General features: G+C 42.8%; 1 protein-coding gene across 1 annotated transcript in view; it reads right to left on the bottom strand.

Annotated features, from left to right (window-relative positions):
* Positions 1-26,642, bottom strand: part of LOC124612858 (JNK-interacting protein 1) — a 125,288-nt gene extending 98,646 nt beyond the window's left edge. Inside the window, exons 1-2 of the mRNA XM_047141288.1 lie at positions 26,520-26,642; positions 9,413-9,565 (exon numbers count right to left, since the gene is read on the bottom strand). Coding sequence (XP_046997244.1) covers positions 9,413-9,557 — 145 coding nt within the window. The 5' untranslated portion in view covers positions 9,558-9,565; positions 26,520-26,642. The remainder of the gene's footprint in view (positions 1-9,412; positions 9,566-26,519) is intronic.
* Between the last annotated feature and the right edge of the window lie 1,023 nt (positions 26,643-27,665).

The raw sequence follows: 27,665 nt of genomic DNA, 5'->3' as shown, positions 1-27,665 counted from the left end.
CTGGACAATTAAAGATACGACAACAGCATTTAATGTATCAGAAAGAATGGTAAAGCAAGCGAGAAAACTGAAGAATGAGCAAGGTGTTCTAGCTTTTCCAGCAAATCGGCAAGGAAGGAAGCTTTCAGATGAAGTTGTTCAGAAAGTACATGACTTTTTTCAAGATGACGAATTCAGCAGACTTTGTCCAGGGAAGAAAGACTGTGTGCCTGTGAGAATTTCAGGAACAAAGGTGTACAAGCAAAAGCGGTTGTTGCTTTGCAATTTGAAGGAAATGTACGTGTCTTATCAGAAGCAAAATGGACCAGAAATTGGCTTCTCAAAGTTTTGCGAGCTTAGACCAAAATGGTGTGTTACAGTTGGCTCTGCTGGAATGCACTCAGTTTGTGTCTGTACAATACACCAAAATGTCAAGCTTATGCTCACTGGTGCATCAATCAATGAAGACTACAAGGAAATTCTTAGCAAAGCTGTTTGCAGCTTGGAAAACAAGGATTGTATGCTTCATCGTTGTGAAAACTGCCCTGGTCCAGAAGGTGTAGAAGCAGTTATTGCAACATATTTTGAAGATAATGACCCTGAAGAACTGATTGAGTACAAACAATGGATTCATACCGACAGGGATACTTTAGAAACAAAGCAGCTTTCAACAGAAGAGTATGTTGAAGATATTGCAGCAAAAATTTGGAACCTGTCTTGTCATCACTACATTGCCAAGCATCAAAGCCAGCACCTGAAAGCTCTCAAAACTGATTTGAAAGAAGGCGAATTCATAATACTAATGGATTTTGCTGAAAACTATTCATTTATTGTTCAAGATGCAGTGCAAGGCTTTCACTGGGAAAACAGTCAAGCAACAGTTCATCCATTTGTAGTCTACTACTGTGAAAACGAAGAGGTGCAATGTGTGAATCTTTGTGTTATTAGTGACTGCCTTCGACACGATACGATTACTGTCCATGTTTACATTGGAAAAGTAATCAATTACCTGAAGATACAATTTTCCAAAATAAGCCACATCCACTACTTCAGTGATGGTTCAGCTGCACAATATAAGAATTTCAAGAATTTTCTCAACTTATGCTATCACAAAGAAGATTTTGAAATAACAGCAGAATGGAATTTCTTTGGAACAAGCCATGGAAAGTCGCCTTGTGATGGCATTGGAGGCACAACAAAACGGTTGGCAGCAAGAGCAAGTTTGCAACGTCCATATGAAAACCAGATTCTAACACCCAAAGATCTTTTCAACTTCTGCAATGATAATATCAATGGAATCAAATTCTTTTTCATCAGCAAAGAGGAAGTTGAAGAAGAAAAAGCTTCTCAAGAAGAAAGATTCCTGCAAGGGCACACTCTAGCTGGCACAAGAGAAAACCACCATTTTTTGCCCATTGATATGACGACAATTAAGGTCAGTAGAGTTTCTAATGATGCGACATCTTTTTTGGCCAAAATTAGTGCTGCTGAAGTAGTAGTTCAAGTCATGGATCTTCAGCCTGGGCAGTATGTTGCTTGCATTTATGAAAAGAAATGGTGGATTGGAAACATCGTTGAAATCTCAGTCGAACAGAAAGATGCTTTCATAAGCTTTATGCATCCTCATGGTCCTGCAAGTTCATTTTATTGGCCCTTAAGACGTGATACTTGCTGGATTCCAGAACAACTTATCATTGGTGTTATTCCAGCTCCATCAGTGACATCATCTGGTCGGCAATACAGTTTTCCTGAAAGCATTCTCTTGCAAATCAACGATGCTTCCAGAATGATGAAGTAACTGAGGAAGACAGGCTTGGGAACCTGCATAAAGAAACCCACAATCAGGCTTGGGATCCTGTGGTAAAGACACCCTGTAATCAGGCTTGGGAACCTGCAGTAAAGATACCCACCCGTGGCTGTTACTGCATGGCTATCGGGCGTGGCCCCTATGGCGATGGGGATGCTGGTTTTATTGTGATAACCAGTAATGGCTCAGCCATCATGGACCAACGCAGGGCACTGCGCACACAAAATATAAGATACTTTGACCTGAGTAAATAAGCACTTAATGGAAGCGTTGCAAAAGAAAAATATATCCATCTCGTAGAGCAAGAGTTTCTCTTTCAGATGATACTATTCACAATTAAATCCAGGCTGACTATTTTGTAGTAATGGGCTTTGAACTTTGGTAAATAAAGCCATTTGCGCTGACACTGCCAAATTTGAAGAGATTTTGCAAGGCGACTATAAAGCCTGGGTAGTTGGAAATCCAGCTGTATTATGTCCAGCACAAAGATAAGACTTGGTAAAAAGTTCAAGTCCATATCTTTATCTGCAAGGAAATTATTGCAGTCTGAATATTGGTCAAAATTTGTCGCATTAAGTCACGACAGAATTAGGGGTACACTTTGAGTCGACTTGTTTGACCGGATTTTGCATCAGTAATCTTATAATTAATTTCGTTTGAATCAGCACAAAAAACTGTACAGGGTCTCATCTTACTAACCATTCTTATGAATTGGTTTCAATTTTATGAGACCCCAAAAATGGCATTTTGTCTGATGTCGCGCGCATGCGAACTTACTACCCTTCAGACAAGGGGGTGTAGATCAGCAAGTATTGCAGCTAGAGGCTTGAAATCTTGAGAAACTTAATTTAGCACTTGACTAGTGCTACAGATAAAATTTGAAGAAAATTGGAGACATGATGGTGGGAAGGTTTAGACCACTTGGCATGGAATGACCCTATGGGAAACAAGTCCAGAAACTTTTTAGAAAGCCTTGGCATCATAATTAAAATTGGTAAATGTCACAGTCATCCTTGAAAGAGTTTTTGTACACAAACTCAAGTATTCCTACATGAAATATAATAAAAATGCAATATTAGTCTGTCTGATGGACATTTTAGATGAGCAAATAATGCTGTGTCACTTTACGTAAAGATCGTGTATGTTGTTATTTCTTCCCTTCTAAAATTGTGCTTATTTAGATGTGTTTGTGTTTATACTCTCTTTTAGGCCTAGGATCACATTAATTGCATTCTTCCAGTAGCTGACAGTAATTCAGATTTCCCATTTGTTTTCTGCTTGCCTGCTTAGCATAGTATTTAGCCAACATGTGCCTTGTGGAGTTTTTGGCTTCATCTGGTCTGTTTTGTACAGTACCTCATTTAGGCCTAAAAATGAACTATCAGCTACCTGCTTACAATGTTCAGAGTACACAGTCATGGGTTAGTCATTGTGTGTTTTGCTGGTAAAGCTTATGTATTTTAAATGCAGAAATACTGCTAGTTACACCCATTATGTAAAGTACTGGGACATGACTGGCTGTTTTGTTTAAATTACCACTGGTGTATCAATAAATGAGGTGTGATTTCTTGGACTGTGAATGCAGTCATAGATAATTTGGGCATGTCTGTGTGTGTGTGTTTTGCTGATAATGAAGCTTACATATATTAAATACAGAAATACTAGAAGTTACACCCTTTATGTAAAGTACTGGGATATGACAGGCTGTTTTGTTTCAATGACCACCAGTGTACCAAGAAAGGACATGTGAGTTCTTGTGAATGAGACTGTAGAGAATGTGGGCATGTCTTGTGATATCATGCAAATGGTAGGCAGTGCTGGCACTGCATAGAGCCAACCCAGTTCTTTAGCATTTTTTTTCTTTTTCAGTATTGTGATTCTACTACATCAGGATGGTTTCTTCCTTGATAGTCTGTTAGATCCTGATCTTCCTTCCTTCCTTTTTTTTGTACCCATTCACCTTTAGTCTGACTTTTAACATGGACTGCCCACATTCTAGCATTGTACCAGAATGAATCCAGGACTTGTTTTGTGAATATTTTCTGTAGATGAACTTCAGTTTACATGTGCCCTATCAATGAAATGGAGCCTGCCATTTTATTTTAACAGAAAAGAGAGTAGCTAATGATTCCACTTAATATCAGCATGCATTATTACTGCCAGGTATCTACATGGTATGACTGACTCCAATTGGACATTCCTACAACTTCCACTGCATAAAATTTTATCACAAGTTCAGTGTCCAAAATCTTGAGGATTAGAATTATATAGACTTAATGAATTCCTAAACTCTGTATTTTGAGCCAGGAAACCAATAGCTGAAAATGAATATTTTGGGCAATATAAGGCCTCGAATGAACAAAATGTACGAATCATCTGTTTTTAAGCTATTATGTGTCATAACAAATGTCTGTCTTATTGGCATTGGCAGCATTACCTTAAAAAACTTTACACAGTTATCTGCCATGTGTTGCTGGTGGAGTATGAAGTGGACACTCCTGTCTTCCAAGAGGACAACAGCTGTGACCATAGGCCTGTGAGCTTACGTTCCAGATTTGACAAACTTTTGGCACCATATCACACCTTGACTAGTCGGCTAAATCATATGACCTTAATCCCACAGAATGTCTTGGGCTATTTACAACAGTGTGTGAAACTTAACAATCAACAGCCAAGCAAGTTAGCAGCTCTACAGGATCTAATGATCAATGAGTGACTTCAGCTGGATATGGCACAGCTGAAGAAACTTGTGGACTCTCTTCCTCACTGTATAGAGACCACCATCAAGGCTACATGTGGTGTTAAATAGTGTTAGCATGACACATCCTAAAAATTACCCATTTTCTTCCAGTGTGCTTATTTGCTGTATAGTTCCCAAGGAAGCAAATACACTGACCAAAAAAGTGAAGCACCCAGAAGGGGAGGAGGGAACAAAATGTGGCTTTATGGGTTGAGAGTGTACATAATGTAAAATTTAAAAAGAATTAGGCAATATGAACCCACTTGTCAGCATGACATTGCATCCCTTCTGCCCTCGATGCATACATTGATTCTTTGGGGAAGGACATATTGAAGCCTTCCTGAGTCAGCTTGTTCCATAACTGTTGTAACTGGTCCTTGATGTTCTGGATAATAGCACTGGATGGAGTTGACCTCTCAGCAGATCTCACAGATCTCTGAACGGATGTTGTCCCTTTGAAACAAGGCACTGTGACACTGTCACATGGGAGATAACACGTAAGGACATAGGATCTCTGTGCCATACTTTTGTGCCACCAGAGTTCTATCAGTCACTACCAGCCACAACCTGAAGTCGTAACTAGGCCTCTCCACAACGTGATGCCAGGTTGGTTGATCTGAGGGAGGGGACCAAATAGCAAGGTCATTGGTCCCCTCAGATTAGGGAAGGATGGGAAGAAAGCTGGCTGTGGCTTTTCAAAGGAACCATCCCAGCATTTGCCTGAAGCAATTTAGGGAAATCATGAAGGCTGGGTACAGGTTTGAACTGTCATCCTCCAAAATGCAATTCCAGTGTGCTAATCATTGCACCACCTCACTTGGTATGACATCAGGAATAACATGGCTGTTCCTCTGCAAAACATCCAGTTATTTATTTAATCCTGCATGAGAAACATACATATTATACATAGTTATGGCTATAATACTTCTGTACAAACCTTGCAGACTTCTAAAGCATTTTCTGTTCCTTCACAAAGTTCATTTTCTGTGCAGGAGGCTGGACACGGTCAGCATTGAAGCATATGATGAACAGCTTGGTCTTCTCCACAGTCACACTGAATATCATCTTGATCAGTGTAGTCTTGATACTGGCAAATTAACCTTTGACTTTCAAGTCATTCATTTCTCATCATAGGCAGTCATTGCCAGGAAACTATTTTCCAACCAGGAGGAAGGTATGTCATAGCCCTGCATAAGCTGCAACCTAGTTTTTCAAAGTGGATCTAAATGCTGTCAGTATTGCAAGGGAACTCCTCCTTGACTTCAATTGTTGGGGATGGGGTTCATGGCCATACAGAGGACATGTTTTCTCCTGTTCCACTTTCTTTCTTTACTCATTCACAGCTGATTCCTTTCAAACTGGAGGTGGTGCTATTCCTTTGAGGTGGTTCAGCCATTTGCCATGACAGGATTTCGAACAACCTGTATGGTATGTGCTGAATTGTACCAAACAGGGGACGTACACTCTATCACAGAATAGCATAGTGCCATTGCAACGGTTTGACTATCCAACTGTGATCTGTCCAGTTTCCGTAGAAGATTATTCCTAGTGGAAACTTTTGTCTTGCAGCTCGTGCAGTGCTTCACGAAAGTAAGATATTTATAAAGTGTCACTCCTAGATATTTTGAGGTATCACAGTACTTCAGTTTGACACACTGGATTGTGGTCATCTGGGGAAGTGCAGAACTGTGAATCACTACTGACCACAATGAGGCATGACCACAATATCTCATAACGTTAGCCACAGCCTACACACGGGACTGTAATTCCCTAGTGCGGCAGCGACTAAAAGTCCGTAAGACGAACCTTAGTGAAAAGTGAGATGAATTGAAGTTCACTAGTAAGTCAGTTTCACTGACCTGGAGTGACTTCAGTCTATTGTTAAAGTCAGCCGAGTTGCGAACATGATGCGTGCACTTAACCACAAAAGGTCTCAGTAGAGGGGCGAGATGTATTGCCAAAGCATACGTGGGATCACCGATATTACTGACGATCGGAAGGAAGAAGGAAGAAACGTGACCACCCGTAACGTCAAGAAGATAAGGAGCTGTTCAGGTCTTGGAGCGTTCCTTCAATAAACCGGCAACCTTTCATCTGAAGTAGGCAGTATCCTAAGGAGGAATCAAGTTAAAGTAATCTTCCAGCCATTAGCGAAGATTAGTGCCTTCTCGGTTTGGTAAAAGACGATCTGAGTCTGCACAAGGCTGGGATCTACAAACTTCCTTGCGAGTGTGGCAGAGCTTACATCTGTCAGATGACACACACAGTACATGAAAGGTGCGTTGAACATGAGCGCCTCACTCACCTTTTGCAGCCCAGTAAGTCAGCTGTAGCCGAGCATTGTATTACCACAGGACATGCTATGGATTTTTCTGCTACGAAAATTTTGGCCCCAGCGAGAAGCTTTTGGGCTTCAGTAATTAAAGAATCTGTGGAGATACGCCTAGCACAAGATCTTATAAATTGTGACGGCGGTTTTCAACTGGACAAGGCTTGGGACCCAGTGATCTGTCTAATTTCTTCTGAGAGAAGACAGTGTATTCATAACGACACGTCTGGCGACATCTGATGTCTGTTTTTAGCGACGCGACCGCGCACTCTGTCAGAGGGCGGACATGTAGTTTTCACCACCTTTACGCATGCGCCCGCGCGCTAAAGATAGAACAGTATTTCCAGAGGGCGCTGATTTCTAGAGAGGACACTCCTGTGATGTCTGCCAATGCGCATGCGTTTCCGCGCCAATTTTTGCTATGAAGCCAACGCTGGGAATTTGCAGTCTCCAGTGATGGACACTCACTTGAAGATGGCTCGACGATTGCCAGCCGAAATATCGTGGCAAGAAGTCAACATGATTCGGCTGCAATCCTGAAACCTCATCAAACATTCAGTACGCCAGGAAAGCTTCAAGAATCACAGACCATTATTTGTTTCCATATGTCAGGCGCTTCTGTGAAGGGCCTATGATGATAACGATGATGTTCGGTTTTTGGGGCGCTCAAATTCACGGTCATCAGCACCTGTGCAAAGCTCCAATTTTTACACAGTCCAATTTTTTACACAGTCCAGTCTAGTGACTGTCACTAATGACGATGATGATCATGATGAAATGATGAGGACAACACAAACATCGAGTCCCTGGGCAGAGAAAATCCCCAACCCAGCTGGGAATTGAACGGGGGAACCCGGGATTTGAAGGGGTTATGAGGTGCTCTGTGCACGAGGCAATGATCCTCCATTGTCATTGCCAGATGTGGTTGACCGGAACCTCGATGATGTCTACGCCTGCCCTCACATTTCTGTACAGTCCAACATTTGTCCACTGTCACATCCAAATGCACCATAAATCTGGATGCTGCACGAATCGACCAGCCAGCCAAATGGAGATCTACAATCAGGCCTCTTTCTCACTCTGTCACACTTTCTCACACGAGTATGTGGGATCTCCGTGTCCTCCACAGCGATTACTCAAATTCTGAGTCTGTTCACGTCCCTTATGTAACCGACCAGGCGTGGTAATAACATTAAACACGAAAAACGCTGATGTTGTCTGCCGGCTGTTCTAACTGTCAGAGAGTATTGTAAGTCCAATCGTTTACACCCAATGATGTGTTAAGGCGCGTTTACATTGAGCTAAGAACATATTTTTGTTCGGAACATTGTGTGCAACTTGTTCCCTCAACATGTTAGCAACATTGTTTGTTGTTCGTATTCCCGTTTACACTAGTGACCAACATTTCTACGTATTCGCATAGTTTGCTGCGGTGAACTGATAGGTTACTTTGCGTATTTACATCAAGAGATACGCTATGTCAAGTGAAGAGTAAGAATTAATGACATTTGGTGCTGCATTAATAATACTTAACGAAATGAACAGACGAAGAAAACGACATAGTCGTCGTCGGTGGACCAAAACATACTATAGAAGACGTGGTGGGAATGACATGCTTTGTGAGCTGAATTTGGAAGACGGTTCTGGCTTTCGTAACTTCACTAGGATGTCGCCGTCAGATTTTGAAATGTTGTTGAATATTATAGGACCAGTTGTTTCAAAGAAAGACACAAATTTCAGAAAAGCAATCCCTGTCAACCAAAGGCATGCTGTTACTCCTCGTTTTCTGGCATCAGGAGATTCCTATCAAAGCCAGCCATATCTCAAATAGTTCCATATAATCCAGGAAACGTAGATATTTAAATCCAAACCACTTCGTTTCGTACTGTGTCAGTACCACATCCAGATTTTTTACTTTCCTCTATTTTTCTTTTCTGTCGTCGGTACTGAGACAAGAGAGATATTATTTTTTTTTGGCCACGTCACTGCTGCTGGTGCCAATCGCCGCAGCAACTTTTTGTAATGAATCATGTTTGATTTTACTATTTTTGTAACCTGCGCAACGTACATTCCACAGGCACTCCTCTGCCTCATAGCGCGATATCAATTGGAAAATTTTGTCTCGTGACCACTCCATTTCAAATAAAAATGAAGGGACATAAAATAAACGCACCACTACAGTCCAGCTAAACAAACACCAAAACATTCACTCAGAACAAACGAACACTAGCGCTGCGTAGCGGAATTCAGTGGTAGCAGGCCACGAACAATGTTTCTTTGATCTCTACCGACGCAGCCGTGGAACATTGATTTTGTGTTGCGAACATGTTGCCAACATGTTGCGAACATCGGTAGCCCATAACTAGCCACGAACAATGTTGTGAACAATGTTGCGAACTCGGTGTAAATGCGCCTTTACACTGACGTCTGACCGTGTCTTCTGGGCGCTTCACCTCTTTTGCGGGGGCAGTGTACGTACAGTGAAGTCCTCTGCTGTCGCGACACTGCACGAAGTGAGAACAGGAGGCGTGACTGCCTTGGCTCAGTGGAGACTCACCCCGCAGGTAGCTGTGGCACTTGAGTACCATGAGAGGCCGCGTGCGCCCGCCGATGGCGAACTGCAGCGACTCCGGCGCCGCAGAGTCCCGCCTTTCCATGGCCTCCCCCAGCTCGTCCGCCAGCGACGGCTGCACCATCGCCATCACGGCAGCTGCAGGGAACAAAAACACCAGTGTACAGAACGAGCAAACTGAGGTAACTTTACGTCCCTGCTATGTTTCGTACACACATATAACTCCTCTGCGCACTTCTGCTGGGTGGGATGGGACACCAAGTAAAGTGATTAAAGCTGTGTATGACATAATAGCACCCCCGCTAGCTAAAATAATCAACCAATCTTTTGAATAGGTGTGCTTCCCTGATGCGTTAAAATATTCCGAAGTGAGACCTCTGTTCAAAAAAGGGTCGAGGGAAGATATGGGAAATTATCGCCCTATTTCTATTCTCCCAATCCTATCAAAAGCGTTAGAGAAAGTAGCTGCAAATTAGATCAAACATTTTATCGTAAAAAATGATATTATTGTAAGTAACCAATTTGGATTCCAACAAGAAAAAAACACAATGGATGCAGTAAATAACTTTATTGAGAAGATATGCAAATCATTGGATCAGAGGAGTAAATTCGCAGGTATTTTCTGTGATCTTTCAAAAGCATTTGACTCGGTGAACCATGACTTGCTTATCTACAAATTAAACAAATATGGGATTAAGGCCAAAGCTCTGAAATGGCTCACATCATACTTGCACAACAGAAAGCAAAGGGTAAGTGTCACATCAAATGCAGTGAATTATTATTCTAAATGGAGTACAGTATCACAAGGTGTGCCTCAAGGCTCCATTTTGGTGCTAATCCTGTTCCTATTCTATGTAAATGACTTGCCCATAAATATAAATTCCTCGTCAGTTCTGTTTGCGGATGATACTTCTGTTTTAATTGAAGATGATGCAGAAAAAATTCAGAGCTCCATTGTGAGCACAGTGGGTACTCTCTGAAACTGGTTCCAGTTAAATGGCTTGAAACTGAACATTGCAAAAGCCGATATGGTACATTTCAAAACCAAACATTTGAAATGTGTGGATCTTAAAATACATCATCACAATCATCCTATGGAAGAAGTTAACACAGTCAAATTCCTAGGACTAAATGTGGACAACAACTTAAACTGGAGTACACATATTGAGTTCCTATCAAATAAACTAAGCAGCTTTGCATTTGCAATGCAAATACTAGCAAACTCTACTGACATGAGTACATGAAAAATAGCATATCATAGTTATTTTGAATCTGTCATTAGGTATGGTATCATTTTCTGGGGAAATTCAAGTAGAGTATCTCAAATACCGAAACTGCAAAAGAAAATTATAAGATACATGTGTAGTGCACGACAAACAGAATCTTGTCGCCCATTATTTCGGAACCTGCAAATCCTAACAGTTCCCTCCATATACATTTATGATATTATAATCTTTGTACACAGCAGACAAAAATTATTTGAGGAAAATCATTTTAACCACACATACAACACAAGAAATAAAAATAATTTTATGTTACTCACACACCATTTGAAATTATATGCACGAACTCCACAGTATATGGGGATGACAATATATAACAAGCTAATGGGCAAAAATATATTTAATATGAAGCCATAGAGTCTAAAAATTAGGCTACAGCAGATTCTGTGGGAGAAATGCTACTATTCAGTAGAAGAATTCATAGAGGATGACATGATAATTTGAGCAAGGGGTAATTAATTGTTAGTCTTTTATTGTATGTGTAACAAAATTGTATTGTTATTATGATACCATTTGTTAAAATCAGGTGTTGTATGTATATGGTAAAACTTACCAAAATTTTGACGTGTATCCTGTACCTGAATCAAATGATTTAGATTATGTACGTTATGAGACTAATAAACCACAATTCACAATTCGCGGTGATCGGAGCTGACAAATGAATGAAAATTTTACATTATTAAATGACGCCTTTGCAAGACTATGAAATAAAATAGTATTCATCTTGAGGTTGAAGCTCACTCTTGTGTACGTGTTTGACTTCAAATAAATTCGTTTTTGGATAGGGTCCGCCTTGAGCATTCAAAGTTTCTTTTTTCTTCTTTTCATACAGACATGTTGCGCTGAAGTTACAGCACCATCAGTGGGTTTCTTACTTTCTTTTCCGAAATGCCTTTTACGGCGTTGAAATATTCATTTTGAGGTTGAAGCTCACTCTGTTCAAATGGTTCAAATGGCTCTGAGCACTATGGGACTTAACTGCTGATGTCATCAGTCCCCTATAAATTAGAACTACTTAAAGCTAACTAACCTAAGGACATCACACACATCCATGCCCGAGGCAGGATTCGAACCTGCGACCGTAGCAGTCACGCAGTTCCAGACTGAGGCGCCTAGAACCCCTCGGCCACAACGGCCGGCTAGCTCACTCTTTAGCCATGTTTGTAAAAAAAATGGTTCAAATGGCTCTGAGCACTATGGGACTTAACATCTGACGTCATCAGTCCCCTATATTTAGAACTACTTAAACCTAACTAACCTAAGGACATCACACACATCCATGCCCAAGGCAGGATTCGAACCTGCGACCATAAAAGTTGCGCGGTTCCGGACACAAATCACTTGTGCACCTGGCCTTAAGATGTTCAAGTGTGTGGGACCCGTACCAAATAGGTCTCACTGAGGATATTGAATGTGTACAGAGAAGGGCAGCATGAGTGGTTGGGCACATGTTTGTTTTACCCATGGGAGAGTGTCACAGAGATACTGAAGAAACTGAACTGGCAGATTATTGAAGACAGATGTAAACTATCCTGAGAAGTGCCTAGAAGCGTTCGGCACCGCGGCCGGCGCTGGACGAGACTGGAACGCAAAAGGCATTAGCGGAAGTGAAGCTGTGAGGAAGGGTCGATTAGTCTGTAAGAGCTTTTCGCGAAAAAGGCAACAATCCGTTATCAGATCCCAGTTTGGCACACAGTCTTCATTTGCCAGGAAGTTTCACTGTTATTATTTCGTTGAGCCCTCTAAAGAGCATAGAGAAGCATTAGTTGTTCTTACCTTCCAGTGACTGTCACTATGGCTCTGTGGTATTTCTACTGTCCATGCCTTTTTGAGTTTCGGAGTGATAGTTATTTGGATGCGAACTAGCGAGCGTCAGTCCTAGTCTGTAAGCAGTCCGTGTAATTCCAGTGAGTCCACAGCAGCTTCCAAGTCGTTCAAAACTGGTTCAAATGGCTCTGAGCACTATGGGACTTAACTACTGAGGCCATCAGTCCCCTATAACTTAGAACTACTTAAACCTAACTAACCTAAGGACATCACACACATCCATGCCCAAGGCAGGATTCGAACCTGCGTCCGTAGCGGTCACGCGGTTCCAAACTGACGCGCTTAGAACCGCACGGCCACACCGGCCGGCTTCCAAGTCGTCTGGGTGGGTGTTGGCCGTGGTATTCTGTGCTATATCGGGTCCCGTTTATGGTAGGGCAGATTTTATTTAGTTAATTGTCAGTCGTCCAGTCGTGCTTTATTATCTGCCTTTTCTCGGTGTTCCGATCTGCACAGTTTCGTCTGGATCATTGTTGAAATGATAAAATTATCGGGGCTCACACACTTTTAAGAACTCAAGCATTCCTCAGGGTAATCTGTACTGGCTCACTCAGTAGTCTTGCTTCTCTCTCTCTCTCCCTTTTTTTTGTCCTCCCCCCACTCTCCAACCCACCATCCCCGAATATTCTTCATTGACATTTTTCCAACTTAAGCTTCTCGTAAAGTACTAAAGCCCTCGCAATGCTTGCAACCGGAAGATGTGAGCCTATTATTTGCAACTCTTCCTGCCACTTTCATATGTTTACTTTATCTTATTGTGCTTATCCACATAACTCATATCCCCATTGCAGTCGCACCACCGAGGGTTAGGCAGCTTTCAATCCTTTTCTTTGCGTGTAATACTGTTGTCGATTTCGGATCTCGGAAGTTTGATAACAAGCATACAGGTCTTCTGTTCTTACATCTAACAATGCTCAACTCAGTGTCACTTGTAGGCCATTCATAGGAACAACGTTTCAAGCACATCTTTCAATATTTCTCTACAAAGTTTCTTTATGGGCTGAAATAAAGGATAAAGGTTCAAATTATACCTATTAAATCCATTTACTCATTCACGCAATTTAACCACACGTACAAAGCAGATAATGTGTAACATTTCTCGAATGATCACTTAGCATTTAATTTAGGTATGCCATTGCATGTTATTAAAAGGGTTTTCTTCATAGCCATAGCAAAACAGAGTTACACGTTTGTGTTTAGGTAAACATGTCGAGCCACAGTTGTGGTGGCCATGGTGGGCTAACAGTAGAGCACTAGAATTTGCCTCTGGAGGTCTGAAGTTCAATTGTGGGTGTGGTGGAGATTTTTTCTCCCTCCAGGACGACCTCGGCTCCACTCAGCCTGCTGCCAAAATGAGTACTGAGGACATTTCCTGGGGGTAAAAGACGGCGGGCGATTGAATCATAGCCCTTCCCTCCTAGTGCCGCGGCGAACAGAAATGCGCTTTACCTGTAGTCAGGCCAACAGCCCGGTCACGAGCTTCCACCACAGATTTTACCTTTACCTTTGGATACCATTTAGTTTCCTTCAGTGTGTACCTGTTGCTGTCTAAAATCTACATTTAATGCAACAAATCATTGTAATTGTAACAGACCTGCTCTGGGCCTTGTCAGATCTTGATTAGTATTACCGCAGTTTTTGTTCTTAAAAGAATGACTTCCAGTGGGAGTCGCTTTCATTCTGCCAACAGCCTTGTTGAAGAGGATGGAGGAACAGAGTTTCACTGTACCCCCTGTCGTATAATGTGATTTCAGAGACGGAATATTGAATTAAACTGCCGTTGTAGCTAACTTCTGTCTTGGGAAGGCAGAGGAAGTGTTGGCGCCATAGTTTATCACACAGTGTCAGCATGGGGCCGTACTGCACACAGGCGATGCACACGCGGGTTCCATACTGACAAGGGAACCTCCCCATCGCACCCCACTCAGATTTAGTTATAAGTTGGCACAGTGGATAGGCCTTGAACAGCTGAACACAGATCAGTCGAGAAAACAGGAAGAAATTATGTGGAACTATGGAAAAATAAGCAAAATATACAAACTGAGTAGTCCATGTGCGAGATAGGCAACATCAAGGACTTTGTGAGCTCAGGAGCACCGTGGTCCCGTGGTTAGCGTGAGCAGCTGCGGAACGAGAGTTCCTCGGTTCAAGTCTTCCTGCAAGTGAGAATTTTAATTTCTTATTTTCAGGCAATTATTATCTGTCCGTCCGTCCGTCCGATGGGAGATAACTGCGCCGTAGTATCGCTACGCCTAAACGGAAAAATTTGAAAACGTTAAAAACATATGTTTTGACAGAGCACAGGGAAAACTGTGCGACTGTGAAACTGTTGCATTCATTTATTGCAGTTTATCTGACAAACTCTTTATGTTTTCATTACTTTTTTCGGAGTGATTATCACATCCAGAAGAAAACCTAAATCGGGCAAGGTAGAAGAATCTTTTTACCCATTCCCCAAGTGTACAAGTTAGGTGGGTCGACAACATACTCCTGTCATGTGACGCACATGCCGTCACCAGTGTTGTATAGAATATATCAGACGTGTTTTCCTGTGGAGGAATCGGTTGACCTATGACATTGCGATCAAATGTTTTCGGTTCCCATCGGAGAGGCACGTCCATTCGTCTACTAATCGCACGGTTTTGCGGTGCGGTCGCAAAACACAGACACTAAACTTATTTCAGTAAACAGAGACGTCAATGAACGAACGGACAGATCATAACTTTGCGAAAATAAAGTAAGTTTAAGTTAACTCTTCACTCGAGGGAAGGCTTGAACCACGGACCTCACGTGCCGCAGCCGCTCACGCTAACCACGTGACCACGGCGCTCCTGAGCTCAAACTAACCTTGATGTTACCTACCTTACTCGTGGACTAGTCAGTTCGTATATTTTGCTTATTTTTTTCATAGCTCCACACAACTTCTTCCTGTTTTCTCGATCGATTTGTGTTCAGTTTTTCCAGGCCTATCCACTGTGCCAACTTATAACTAAATCTGAGGGGGGTGCGATGGGGAGGTTCCCTTGTGAGCGTGTCACCGCAGCGTAAGCGGCTCGTGATTTGACCTAGTACGGCAATGTTCACACACAGGCTCACTATGGACCTCAGAGGGAATCTTCCAGAAACTTGAGGGACGCTATAAACAGGTAACCCGCCCTAAAACGAGCCACAAACACAGTCTGGTAGTCGTCTGTGGCGCTACCATTGTGTCGGTCGTCGCCAAGATGAGGACTTGGAATATTTGAACGGCTGCGGTATTGAGAAGACAGACTCGGGATCGTGAGAGCGCAGGCAGCTGATTAGAAGAATTGCGCAGACCGCATACGCTAATAACGGGTCTCGAGTTAGAGCAACTCTCTTCGGTGGTGCCGGCAGAAGAACTCCATTGAATTTTGGTTGTTCGGAGTTTCAGTTGGTACCGAGTTTGTTTGTAGACACAGTATTCGTCAACGAAGTGGTTCAAATGGCTCTGAGCACTATGCGACTTAACTTCTGAGGTCATCAGTCGCCTAGAACTTAGAACCAATTAAACCTAACTAACCTAATGACATCACACACATCCATGCCCGAGGCAGGATTCGAACCTGCGACCGTAGCCGTCAACGAAGTGAAATGGAAAGAAGAAAAGAATACCTGGTCAGACGAATACAGTGTAACATCAACAGCAGCAGGAAATGGTATAATGGGAGTTGCGTTCATGGTTCAAATGGCTCTGAGCACAATGCGACTTAACTTCTGAGGTCATCAGTCGCCTAGAACTTAGAGCTAATTAAACCTAACTAACCTACGGACATCACACACATCCATGCTCGAGGCAGGATTCGAACCTGCGACCGTAGCGGTCGCTCGGTTCCAGACTGTAATGCCCAGAACCGCACGGCCACTCCGGCCGGCGGAGTAGCGTTCATCATAAATAGGAAAGTAGAGCAGTGAGTTACTGTGAAAAGTTCAGTGGTAGGACTATTCTCATCACAGCCGACACAAATAAACGCCAAGAACAGTAATTCAGCTGTATATGTCGACGTCACAAACAGAATGAGTAACTCAGTACGTAAAAGAAGACTAAAATCTAATAATCATGGAGCATTGGATCGCTATAGCAGGGGAATGAAGACAGAGTTATGGGAGAAAATGAGCTCTATATTACGAGTGAAAGATGAGAAACTCTCCTTCTACAATAAATTTCAGATGGTAATAGTGAATAATGTGTTCAAAATTGCAAGAGGAGGAGGTAGATTTGGAAAGATACTGTCTGGATTACATCATTGTGAAATCCTACACACTAAATTGATTAATCTTTTGGTTAGCATTTCTCCTAATGAATTTAGAAATTCTGAAGGCTCAGGAGTTACCCAAATCTCTGTCAATCTCCGACTCCGATAGTGGATCCCCTACGTTTTCCAAACAGACATCTGTTTGTTGAGCTATCACGTCAGACTACAGTTTTTTCTCCTAGTAGAGGCCCCTATGTACTCTTTCCACCTGTCTCTCACTACTCTGCATTTAACAGTGGAAGTCATTCTGCGCCATTAATGCTGTTGCTCTTTTTTTTAATTTCGTCGAAACTTACTTTGACTTTTCCTATATGCTGATTAAGTCTTCCGGTACTCATTTCCTTTTCGATTTCTTCATATATTCCCTGTAGAATTATCGCTTTAATGCCCCTGCACTACCTATTGATTTCATCCCTAAGTAATACATATTGGTGTAGTCTTTTTCTTTTTTGTACTTTCTTCCTTCATCAATCACGCCAACATTTATATGCAGAGCCTTTCTTGTACCTATATCTGTTTGTTAAACTTCTATGATTGCCCTTTTTGGGGCAGCCCATTCCTCTTACTCTGAATTGTCTACACTGATATTCATCATCAAAGTATCTCCATCTTTAGTGAACTTCAAACGCACATAACCATTTCTCAGTACTTCAGATCACAATTTTTTACACAATGATACTACCTGACGATACTCCTAAATTCCAGACTACTCTTCATAACTAAATTGTGATGTGAGTGTATACCTGCTCTTATGTACCCCCTACAATCCACCATCTAATTTCGGAATGGGCCTTTACCAAGATACCTCTTCCTCTGGTGATTTTTGAACAGTGTATTCGATATTAATCAAACTGGTGTGCAGAATTTATGAGACTGTAGACGTATTATCGGATTTTGTGAAGAATAGCATCCACATGATTCTGAAGAAGCAAAACCAGATAAATGTAAGAACTATTGCAGCTCACGCAATCAAGTTGCTGACTAGGATACATGGAACAGAAAACAAAATTGAAGATCTGCTCGTTGACGATCACTTTGCTTTATGAAAGGTAAAAACACCAAAGAGATAGTTCTGACGTTGCGATTGATAGTGGAGACATGACTTTTGAAAAAGCAACACACGTTCATAGAACTTGTTGATCTAGATAAAGCGTTCGACAACGCAAAATAGTAAAAGATGTTTCAAATTATCAGAAGAATAGGTAGAAAATACAGGGAAAGACGGGTAATGTGCAATATGTAAAAGAACCAAGAAGCAGCAGTAAAAGACCAGGAACGAAGTGCTGAGATTAAAAAGGTTTTAGGAAAGGACCAAGAACTAAATGGAGTTAAGGAATTTTGTTGCCTCGGAAGCAAAGTAACACATGATAGACGAAGAAAGGGGGACATAAAAAGTAGACTAGCACTGGCAAAGAGGGCACTGTTGACCAAAATAAGTCTACTAGTAACAAACACAGACCTTAATTTGAGGATGAAATTTCTGAGATGGTACGTTTGAAGCGCATTATGACTATGAATCATGAACCGAGGAAACACCGCAAAAGAAGAGACTCGAAGTGCTTGAGATGTGGTGCTATAGAGGGACGTTGAAAATAAGGTAAACTGATAAGGAAAGAGGAGACTTTCTGGAGAATCCACGAAGTAGGAACATGTGGAAAACAATGACAAGAAGACAGGATAGCATCATAGGACACGTGTTACGAAATCAGGGAATACTTCCATGATACTAGAGGATGCTACAGAGGTTAAAGATTATGGGGTAAGACAGCGATTGGAATAAGACGAATAATTGAAGACGTAGGGTGCAACAATTACTATGAAATGAAGTTGACACATGTAAGGAATTCACTGGAGGCTGTGTCAACCCAGTCAAGGGACTGATTGCACACACAAAAAAAGCCTAGGACAAGAAAGGTAAATGAATAAATGTCACGTGGGCAACAACATGTTGCAAGACTTTTGATTTTATGCCTTTTGCAGGGTCTGAGCGTTTTATTTAGTAACTTAGTTTTATGTAGATGCCCTTCTGATCTTTCCACACCTGAAACACCTGAAATAACAAGCAGGAATCGAGAGTGGGTCATCTGCATTAATTCTGAACGATATAATCACTAAGCCACGGAAACTTAGACAGGTATTCGTTAAACACACGTACTTTGTCACCTGGTCGGCGTCTGATGTACCGTTGCTGCTAACTAAAACACTATCCTGCACACTAACGGCGAAACCTGTCAGAATTTCTCTCGCAACAATCTCACAAGAGAATTAAGGACCAGAAATAGAACCAGGAAGAGCACGCAATGAAAAGGAGAAAGGAAGAGATAATACGCACATCAAAAAAGTTTTACATCACCTCGGTTCCGAGAGTTCCGGAACATGTGCAGAAAATTGGAATAGAGAGCAACATAAACATCATTTCCGCCCTTTTTATTGCACATGAAAACCACACATTGCATGTAGTACGACCATACAACGAGACCTTCAGAGGTGGTGGTCCAGATTGCTGTACACACCGGTACCTCTAATACCCAGTAGCACGTCCTCTAGCATTGATGCATGCCTGTATTCGTCGTGGCATACTATCCACAAGTTCATCAAGGGACTGTTGGTCCTGATTGGCCCACTCGTGAACGGCGATTCGGCGTAGATCCCTCAGAGTGGTTGGTGGGTCACGTCGTCCATAAACAGCCCTTTTTCACTCTATCCCAGGCATGTTCGATTGGGTTCATGTCTGGAGAAAATGCTGGCCACTGTAGTCGAGCGATGTCGTTATCCTGAAGGAAGTCATTCACAAGATGTGCACGATGGGGGCGCGAATTGTCGTCCTCAAGACTGCCTCAATGTGCTGCCGATATGGTTGCACTATCGGTCGGAGGATGGCATTCACTTATCGTACAGCCGTTACGGTGCCTTCCATGACCACCAGCGGCGTACGTCGGCCCCACATAATGCCACCCCAAAACTTCAGGGACCTCCACCTTGCTGCACTCGCTGGGCAGTGTGTCTAAGGTGTTCAGCTTAACCGGGTTGCCTCCAAACACGTCTCCGACTATTGGAAGGCATGTGCGGCACACATTGGTGAAGAGGACGTGATGCCAATCCTGAGCGTTCCTTTTGGCACGTTGTTGGGCCCATCTGTACCGCGCTGCTTGGTGTCGTGGTTGCAAAGTTGGACCTCGCCATGGAAGTCGGGAGTGAAGTTGCGCATCATGCAGTCTATTGCGCACAGTTTGAGTCGTAACACGATGTCCTGTGGCTGCGCGAAAAACATTATTCAACACGGTGGCGTTGCTGTCAGGTTTCCTCCGAGCCATAATCCGTAGGTAGCGATCATCTACTGCAGTAGTAGCTCATGGGCGGCCTGAGCGAGGCATTTCATCGAGAGCTCTCGTCTCTCTGTATCTTCTCCGTGTCGGAACAACATCGCTTTGGTTCACTCCGAAATGCGTGGACACTTCCGTTGTTGAGAGCCCTTCGTGGTGCAAGTAGCAATGCGGACGCTATCGAACCGCGGTATTGACCGTCTAGGCATGGTTCAACTGCAGGCATCACGAGCCGTGTACCTCCTTCCGGGTGGAATGACTGGAACTAATCAGCTATCGGACGTCCTCCGTCTAATAGGCGCTGCTCATGCATGGTTGTTTACATCTTTGGGCGGGTTTAGTGACATCTCTGAACAGTCAAAGAGACTGTGTCCGTGATACAATATCCACAGTCAACGTCTATCTTCAGGAGTTCTGGGAACCGGAGTGATGCAAAACTTTTTTCGATGTGTGTAGAATAAAACAAAGAAAAATAAAATAAGTAAGTATGTGTGTGAAACAGTGGCACACAGAAATCACCTGTCAGAGGTGTATGGTGAAGAGTGTGAGCGAGACTAATGCAGGAGGACAGAGAAAAGGATATTGTGACGACGGTGGACTGTGAATTGAAGGCGCCACTGGAAAGCATACAGCGCAAAAGAACGAGCAGAAAAGAAGTGGAGCTTAGCTGGACGCTTGAGTAAAAACTAGACCGCGTCAAATTTTATCATTTCTGTGTTAACCGTAGGCACTGCGCCTTGTGACGAAACACACATTTGTTACGGAAAAAACAGATAATGTCCTGGAGGTGTATATTTCTCTGTCTTCTGTCATTTATATACCGTTAACAAGAGATACCTCTTTGTTTGTGAATATAATGAGCCATGACCATCTACTTTTCAATGTGATGGAATGTGATATGAATTTCACATTTACAGTCTTGCTGGAGACGATACAGGTAAATAAAAAAGTAACAGTGAGCTACATACTTATATATTCCGAGCTTTAAAATAAAATTTATGTGCACTGCGACACGAGAGCAATTCGGCATATCGCTTTTTATCGAGACAACTACGGTTTCTTCTGGGAAAGAACATTGTAGCCCATTAAGGAACGGACCCAGCCGGCCGCGGTGGCCGAGCGGTTCTAGGCGCTACAGTCTGGAACCGCGCGACCGCTGCGGTCGCAGGTTCGAATCCTGCCTCGAGCATAGATGTGTGTGATGTCCTTAGGTTAGTTAGGTTTAAGTAGTTCTAAGTTCTAGGGGACTGATGACAGGAGTTAAGTCCCATAGTGCTCAGAGCCATTTGAACCCACAGACAATGTTTCACTGTACTTGTATATTGCGTATAATGCAATCTGTCTTTCCGCTCTCACTCCCCGTCCTAACCAGTCTCGGAAGACCCTAACGGTACTGGTTGACCGCCGTGTAATCCTCAGCTTCACTGGGTGCGGAGATGGAGGGGCGTGTGGTCAGCACACCGCTCTCCCTGCCTGTGTCAGAGTCCGGAGATCGGAGCCGCTACTTCTCAGTCAAGTGAGTCCTCAATTTGTCTCACGAGGACTGAGTGCACCCCGCTTGCCAACAGCGCTGGGCAGATCAGATGGTCGCCCATCCAAGTGCTAGCCCAGCCCAATAGCGCTCACCTTCGTTGATCTGACGGAACCGGTGTTATCATAGCAGCAAGGCCATTGGCTAATCTATCTTTCCACACACACACAAAATCATGTGACAAGTATATGATCAACTTAAAATTAATAACCACATCGCAAATGAAGGGTGAAGGTAAACACTGAAAAGTATTCATGGGCTGCAATTGCGGGAGACAAAAGTAGCAAGAAAGAGCGTCAGCAAACCTAAGGAGCACCGAGAAACCTCCTCGTTTCGCAGCTCACAAGAGGCCATGCTTTCTTTCTAAATTAACTTCAGAGACTGCAGCTAATGAAAATACGAGAGAAACGTTGCTGAAAATGAAGACTAGTACACCAGCATCTCCGAAAGTCGGGCCAGCACCGCATTCCATGCAGATGTGGCCTGCCCTACGTGGGGCTCACTATCACAACAGTCGAGATGATTCTTGCACATCAGCGTCGCAATCGATTAAAACAAACAACCAGATCAGATGTCGTCGAAGACTACCTTGAACATAATCGTGAAATGAAGTACAAAGAGACCAATACTGAGTCGCAAATGCCAATTTTCTGGTTCAAACGGTTCAAATGGCTCTGAGCACTATGGGACTTAACATCTATGGTCATCAGTCCCCTAGAACTTAGAACTACTTAAACCTAACTAACCTGAGGACAGCACACAACACCCAGCCATCACGAGGCAGAGAAAATCCCTGACCCCACCGGGAATCGAACCCGGGAACCCGGGCGTGGGAAGCGAGAACGCTACCGCACGACCACGAGATGCGGGCCCAATTTTCTGGGACAGCGCAATTAACCCTTTCAGAAAGGGAAAGGATAATTTTTGTTTTTGCTCTAATCCTCTTAGGTGATTTTTTAAATCATTGTAGAAGCAAGATTAATACAAATATATGTACCCATTGTTGAAATATATGTTGTACACAACGCTTCATTTTATGAACAAAGTAATTACTGTTGCAATATTCACTGCTATAATAAACAGACTGATCATTCAATAATTACAGTGCAAAAGACCAGTAATAACATTCAGTTACGCAAAGGAATTTGCTTGTATCGTGGGAGTCATAAGCTGCTGCACATTGCTACATTCACATGCTGATAGTTTTGTAGTGATGCCCGACCGATGATGTACATGATAAAAAGACTGAACATTCAATATGTGTAAATGAGGTTTTTCTTGAGAAAGAATATTTCTGTTGTCGCTAAAGACACAGTAAAAGTTAATGTACACAATTGTAGTCAGTGGGTCTGAAAGGGTTAAGGGGTCTGTCGAAATAAAGATGTCTGAAAACCTAATAAACCTGGACAGACGTTACAAACTACGCAGTGCTTGAGGTCCAGCACTCAGTTCATTAAGGTCGCAACAGAGCTGGGAGATGAGAAAATTTGCAATTTTCGGAATAGCCGTGTGGGTTCTGAAAAACAAAAAAGCGTGAAAGGGTGTAGTGGATGTCAGGAACCGAACTCTGCTATGAACAGCGGCGCGAGACCAACATTAGTTTGCAGTCTGGTTGGGATCTAGGCAGCGAGCATACGTGACGGCAAAACTCGCAGCACCTGATGAAGGCGACTGGTCGGCCGTCGAAACATCAAGTCTTCCTGTGGTAGGTATACTAAAACCAAAGTTCATTATTTTCTAGGTCAGTGAATAAACCGAACTCAATGTGCGTGGTTGTGGGATAAACTTTGCACCACGTGCTTTCTGTGCATCATTTGCTTCCGTTTCTGCATGTTCCCAGTAGGTAGCAACATGCGCTTATAAAAAGCTGTTTATCACAGTGGCAGCATGTCTTCGATGAACAAAGCAATTTCTGTTTGTTTTTAGTAATTTTGGACTAGAATGTCTTTGGAGCATGTGCTAAGATATCCTATACTATCCAGTTTCATCGCAACTGTACACCGATATATTTTTTCGATGTAGCTGTGCGACTACATTCGGCAACGACCTATTGTTTCATATTCGATTGGGACTGTTTCCAAAATTTTATGGAATTAATATTGAGTTTTTTGAGTACTGCATATATTTAAGTTATTTTCTAGCAATCCAGGTATTCACTTTGAACATTTTCTAAAATTCCGGTGAGCCTCAACAATTTTTAAATGTAGTATTTTAATCTATTACTCAATGATACAGAGAAAATCTGCGGGATCTTAATAAAATAATGTTATCATATAAGCTATTTGCATTGTATGCTATTAACCCTAGAATAACAAGGTCGGGAAAAAAATTACCCCAGTCGATATAATTTTTTATCCTATGTTGGTACCACTGGCTTCTCGGATGGATGTCATTGTTTACCTTTCCAGTCGTATAATCTCTCAGGCTTTATTTTCCATGCTCCTTTAACAGGTAAAGTGTGAAATTTTGCGATCGGGGTAAAAAATCACCCCACCTTGTTATTTAAGTTAAATTTTTTTGTTTATAAAATAGGTGGTACTTACACTTTTGCAGGCGTAGAAAATGTCTTCTCATGAACTGTTAAGAACTCCAGAGCAAATAATAAGAGAATTTGAGCGTCAAGAGTCTGAAAACATATATTACAGTGAATTAGACGAAGATGTGAGTGAACCTGAAGACGGTCATATCACAGACGACCAGGAGGATGACGAATTCGATGTACCGTCATTTGAGGTTGGTTCATCAGACTAAGGAGATAGCCAAGTAAGGAAAATTTTGTATGGCAGAAATGGGTATTGTTGGAACGCACATCCCTTCCACAAAAAAGCGTCGAGAGTGCCAGCGAAGAATATAGTGGTACATGTACTTGGTGCACAAGGCAAAGCAATAAACGAAACGTCGCCCCTGAAATTATTTGAACTGTTGTTTCACTAATAGCTACGTACACAAACCAAAAAATTGGTAATTCATGGGATAAATTCACATCACCGCAGTGGTATATTGGAGATACCAACCAAAACGAAATAAAAGCTTTATTTGGTATACTTTTTATGAGTGGAGCTCTAAAAAATGAGCATCTGAATTGTACTGATGCGTGGTCTTTAGTATACTGATCCCCATTTTTCCGAGGAGTTATGACGAAAAACCGATTCGAGTTTTTGATCAATAATCTAAGATTTGATGACCAACTTACCAGACTGCAAAGAAGAACAGCAGACAAGTTCGCTGCATTTTGTGATTTATGGTGTATGCTGGTCAAACATAGTCAAGAATTGTACACTCCCTCTGCCCTCCAACCATTGACGAGTCAGTCCTTCGCTTCCGAGGCAGATGCCCATTCAAAATGTATCTGCTAAGCAAGCCGGACAAATATGGGCTAAATATAATTTCTTTATATGAGGCGAAGACATTTTTATGCAGGAATTCCATATTTGGAGAAAGAGACTAGGGACAAATGTGTTTCAGTTCCTACATATTATGTGATGAAATTATGTGAACCTATATATGTAACCAACCGGAACATTACAATGGACGACTGGTTCGCTTCTTGTGAAGAAGCTGACAAACTTGCTGACAAAAAGTCGACAATGGTTGGCACCTTACGCAAGAATAAACCAGAAATACCTGAACCCCTGCTTCAAGCCGAGAATAGGCCAGTTTCTTCGTCTGTATTCATTTACAGGAGGGAAAAAAATGTTGGAGTCATACATTCCAAATAAAAATAAAAATATTATTCTTTTGTCAACGATACATGAGATAGGTGAAATAGATGAGAAGACAAAGAAATCGAAAATAGTACTTTTCTACAATGATAACAAAGGGGAAGTCGATGTATTTGATTTAGTATGCCACAACAAGACCACAGCACGAAAAACCAGACGCTGGAGAATGCGATACATGTATGGCCTTTTGGATGCATCAGGAATAAATGCCTATGTCTTGTATAAGGATAATGGCGGCACAAACAGCCGAAGCAATTTTCTCAAATCACTGGCATTCGGGCTGGTTGAAGCAGAAATGAAGGACAGAATCACGAGAAAAAATTTACCCCTTTGGGTAAACCATGGAACAGATTTTGACACATTTTGGGAGCGATATTCCAAGATGAGCGGCACAACCAGAAACGATCTAAAAAAAAGTGGACGATGCTTTCTTTGTAATCGAAAAGATGGCCAGAAAAGTTCCTTTGAATTCTGTGTCTGTTCGAAATCAGTGTGCAAGGACCATCGGTAAAATATTTGTCAAAGTTGTCATAACAGTTTAGTTTGAAAATGTTTGGTATATTCAAAATATGATCAAATTTTGAAAATAATTTATAAAAACTGTTTCTTTTCACATGGGGAACTATTTTTTCGTAGTTGTTAGCTTTATACTTTTTACCAATTTACATGCTATTTCCTTCGATGATTCTTATGCCTTTTGATTTATTCTATTGTGTTTTGAAATGTCATAACACAAAGGGTAACTGAATGCAATAGATAAGTGCAATGTAATATTTCTGCATTTGACAACCACGATACTTTAAAATGCATTGATATTACAGTTATGATTTGCTTTGTCATATTATAAAACATAAGTATACTTTGTAATAAATGTTTCTTACAGTGTGATTATTACTTTATGTTACTCCAGAACATCTTCTGTGAAACAAATAATTCAGAAAAACGTGGGGTAAATATTTACCCCACCTTGTTATTTATGTCTCGGGATTATCACCTTGTGACTCTAGGGTTAAATATTGAAAATACGCAACTGAGTGTTTCTCGATAGCCAGAATACGGACTCCGCCATTTTTTACTGCTCAAGCGTTGCGCAATCGTACGGAAAAACGCGTTTCGCAAATGGCGGACTCACGTTTCTTGTTCTTGGGTATCTCGGGCAGGCGCCGACGGCGGCGCTCGGGTCGGTGGGCGTCCGTCCAGGGGGCGGGCGGCGCGCCGCTCACCGGCTGCGTGGGCGGCGAGTCCGGAGGTGCCGAGCCGGTGGCGGTGGCGGGGGCGGAGCCGGCCGCGGGCGTCGCGCCGGCGGGGGCGGCGGCGGAGGCGGGGGCAGCAGCCGGCGCGAGCGCGGCGGGCTGGTCTCCGGGGCTGCCGCACGCCGAGCCGTCGTCCTCGCCTTCGCTGCGCGATGACGCAGACTCGTCGTCCAGGGCGACATCGTGCACCAGCCTGCAGACAGGGCAGCCTGTGTAGCGCTAGCCAGACCCACTGCTTCAACCTTTCCCAACACACCTCCCGCTTGGTTGCTTAGGAATGGTAGCCTTGATCGAAACTGCCGTTAATAACCATCTTTTTAATTGAGTGTTGCGACAATACCGTTTGGACAAAAATATTAAGTACACTGGGCAGCCAAAACATTGTGACCACTGACCACCGAGCGAGGTGGCGCAGTGGTTAGACACTGGACTCGCATTCGGGAGGACGACGGTTCAATCCCGCGTCCGGCCATCCTGATTTAGGTTTTCCGTGATTTCCCTAAATCACTCCAGGCAAATGCCGGGATGGTTCCTCTGAAAGGGCACGGCCGACTTCCTTCCCCATCCTTCCCTAATCCGATGAAATGGCTCTGAGTGCTATGGGACTCAACTTCTGAGGTCATTAGTCCCCTAGAACTTAGAACTACTTAAACCTAACTAACCTAAGGACATCACACACGTCCATGCCCGAGGCAGGATTCGAACCTGCGACCGTAGCGGTCTCGCGGTTCCAGACTGCAGGGCCTAGAACCGCACGGCCACTTGGCCGGCCCTAATCCGATGAGACCGATGACCACGCTGTCCGGTCTCCTTCCCCAAAACAACCAACCAACCAACCACTGACCAACGCGACATTGGATGCCGCTGGTGGTATTGCGGGGGCGTGACACAGTAACGAACGTATGTAAGCGGAGCAGACACAGACTGCTAACGGAGAAATCCACTGAGATTAGCGACTTTGACAAAGGGCAAATTATTTTTTATTTTATTTTATGGGACTTAACTGCTAAGGTCATCAGTCCCTA

The sequence above is a fragment of the Schistocerca americana genome, chromosome 4 (assembly GCF_021461395.2).
Source record: "Schistocerca americana isolate TAMUIC-IGC-003095 chromosome 4, iqSchAmer2.1, whole genome shotgun sequence".
NCBI lineage: Eukaryota > Metazoa > Arthropoda > Insecta > Orthoptera > Acrididae > Schistocerca > Schistocerca americana.
The sequence above is the reverse complement of the archived record's forward strand: the minus strand, read 5'-3'. Positions and strand labels throughout refer to the sequence as shown.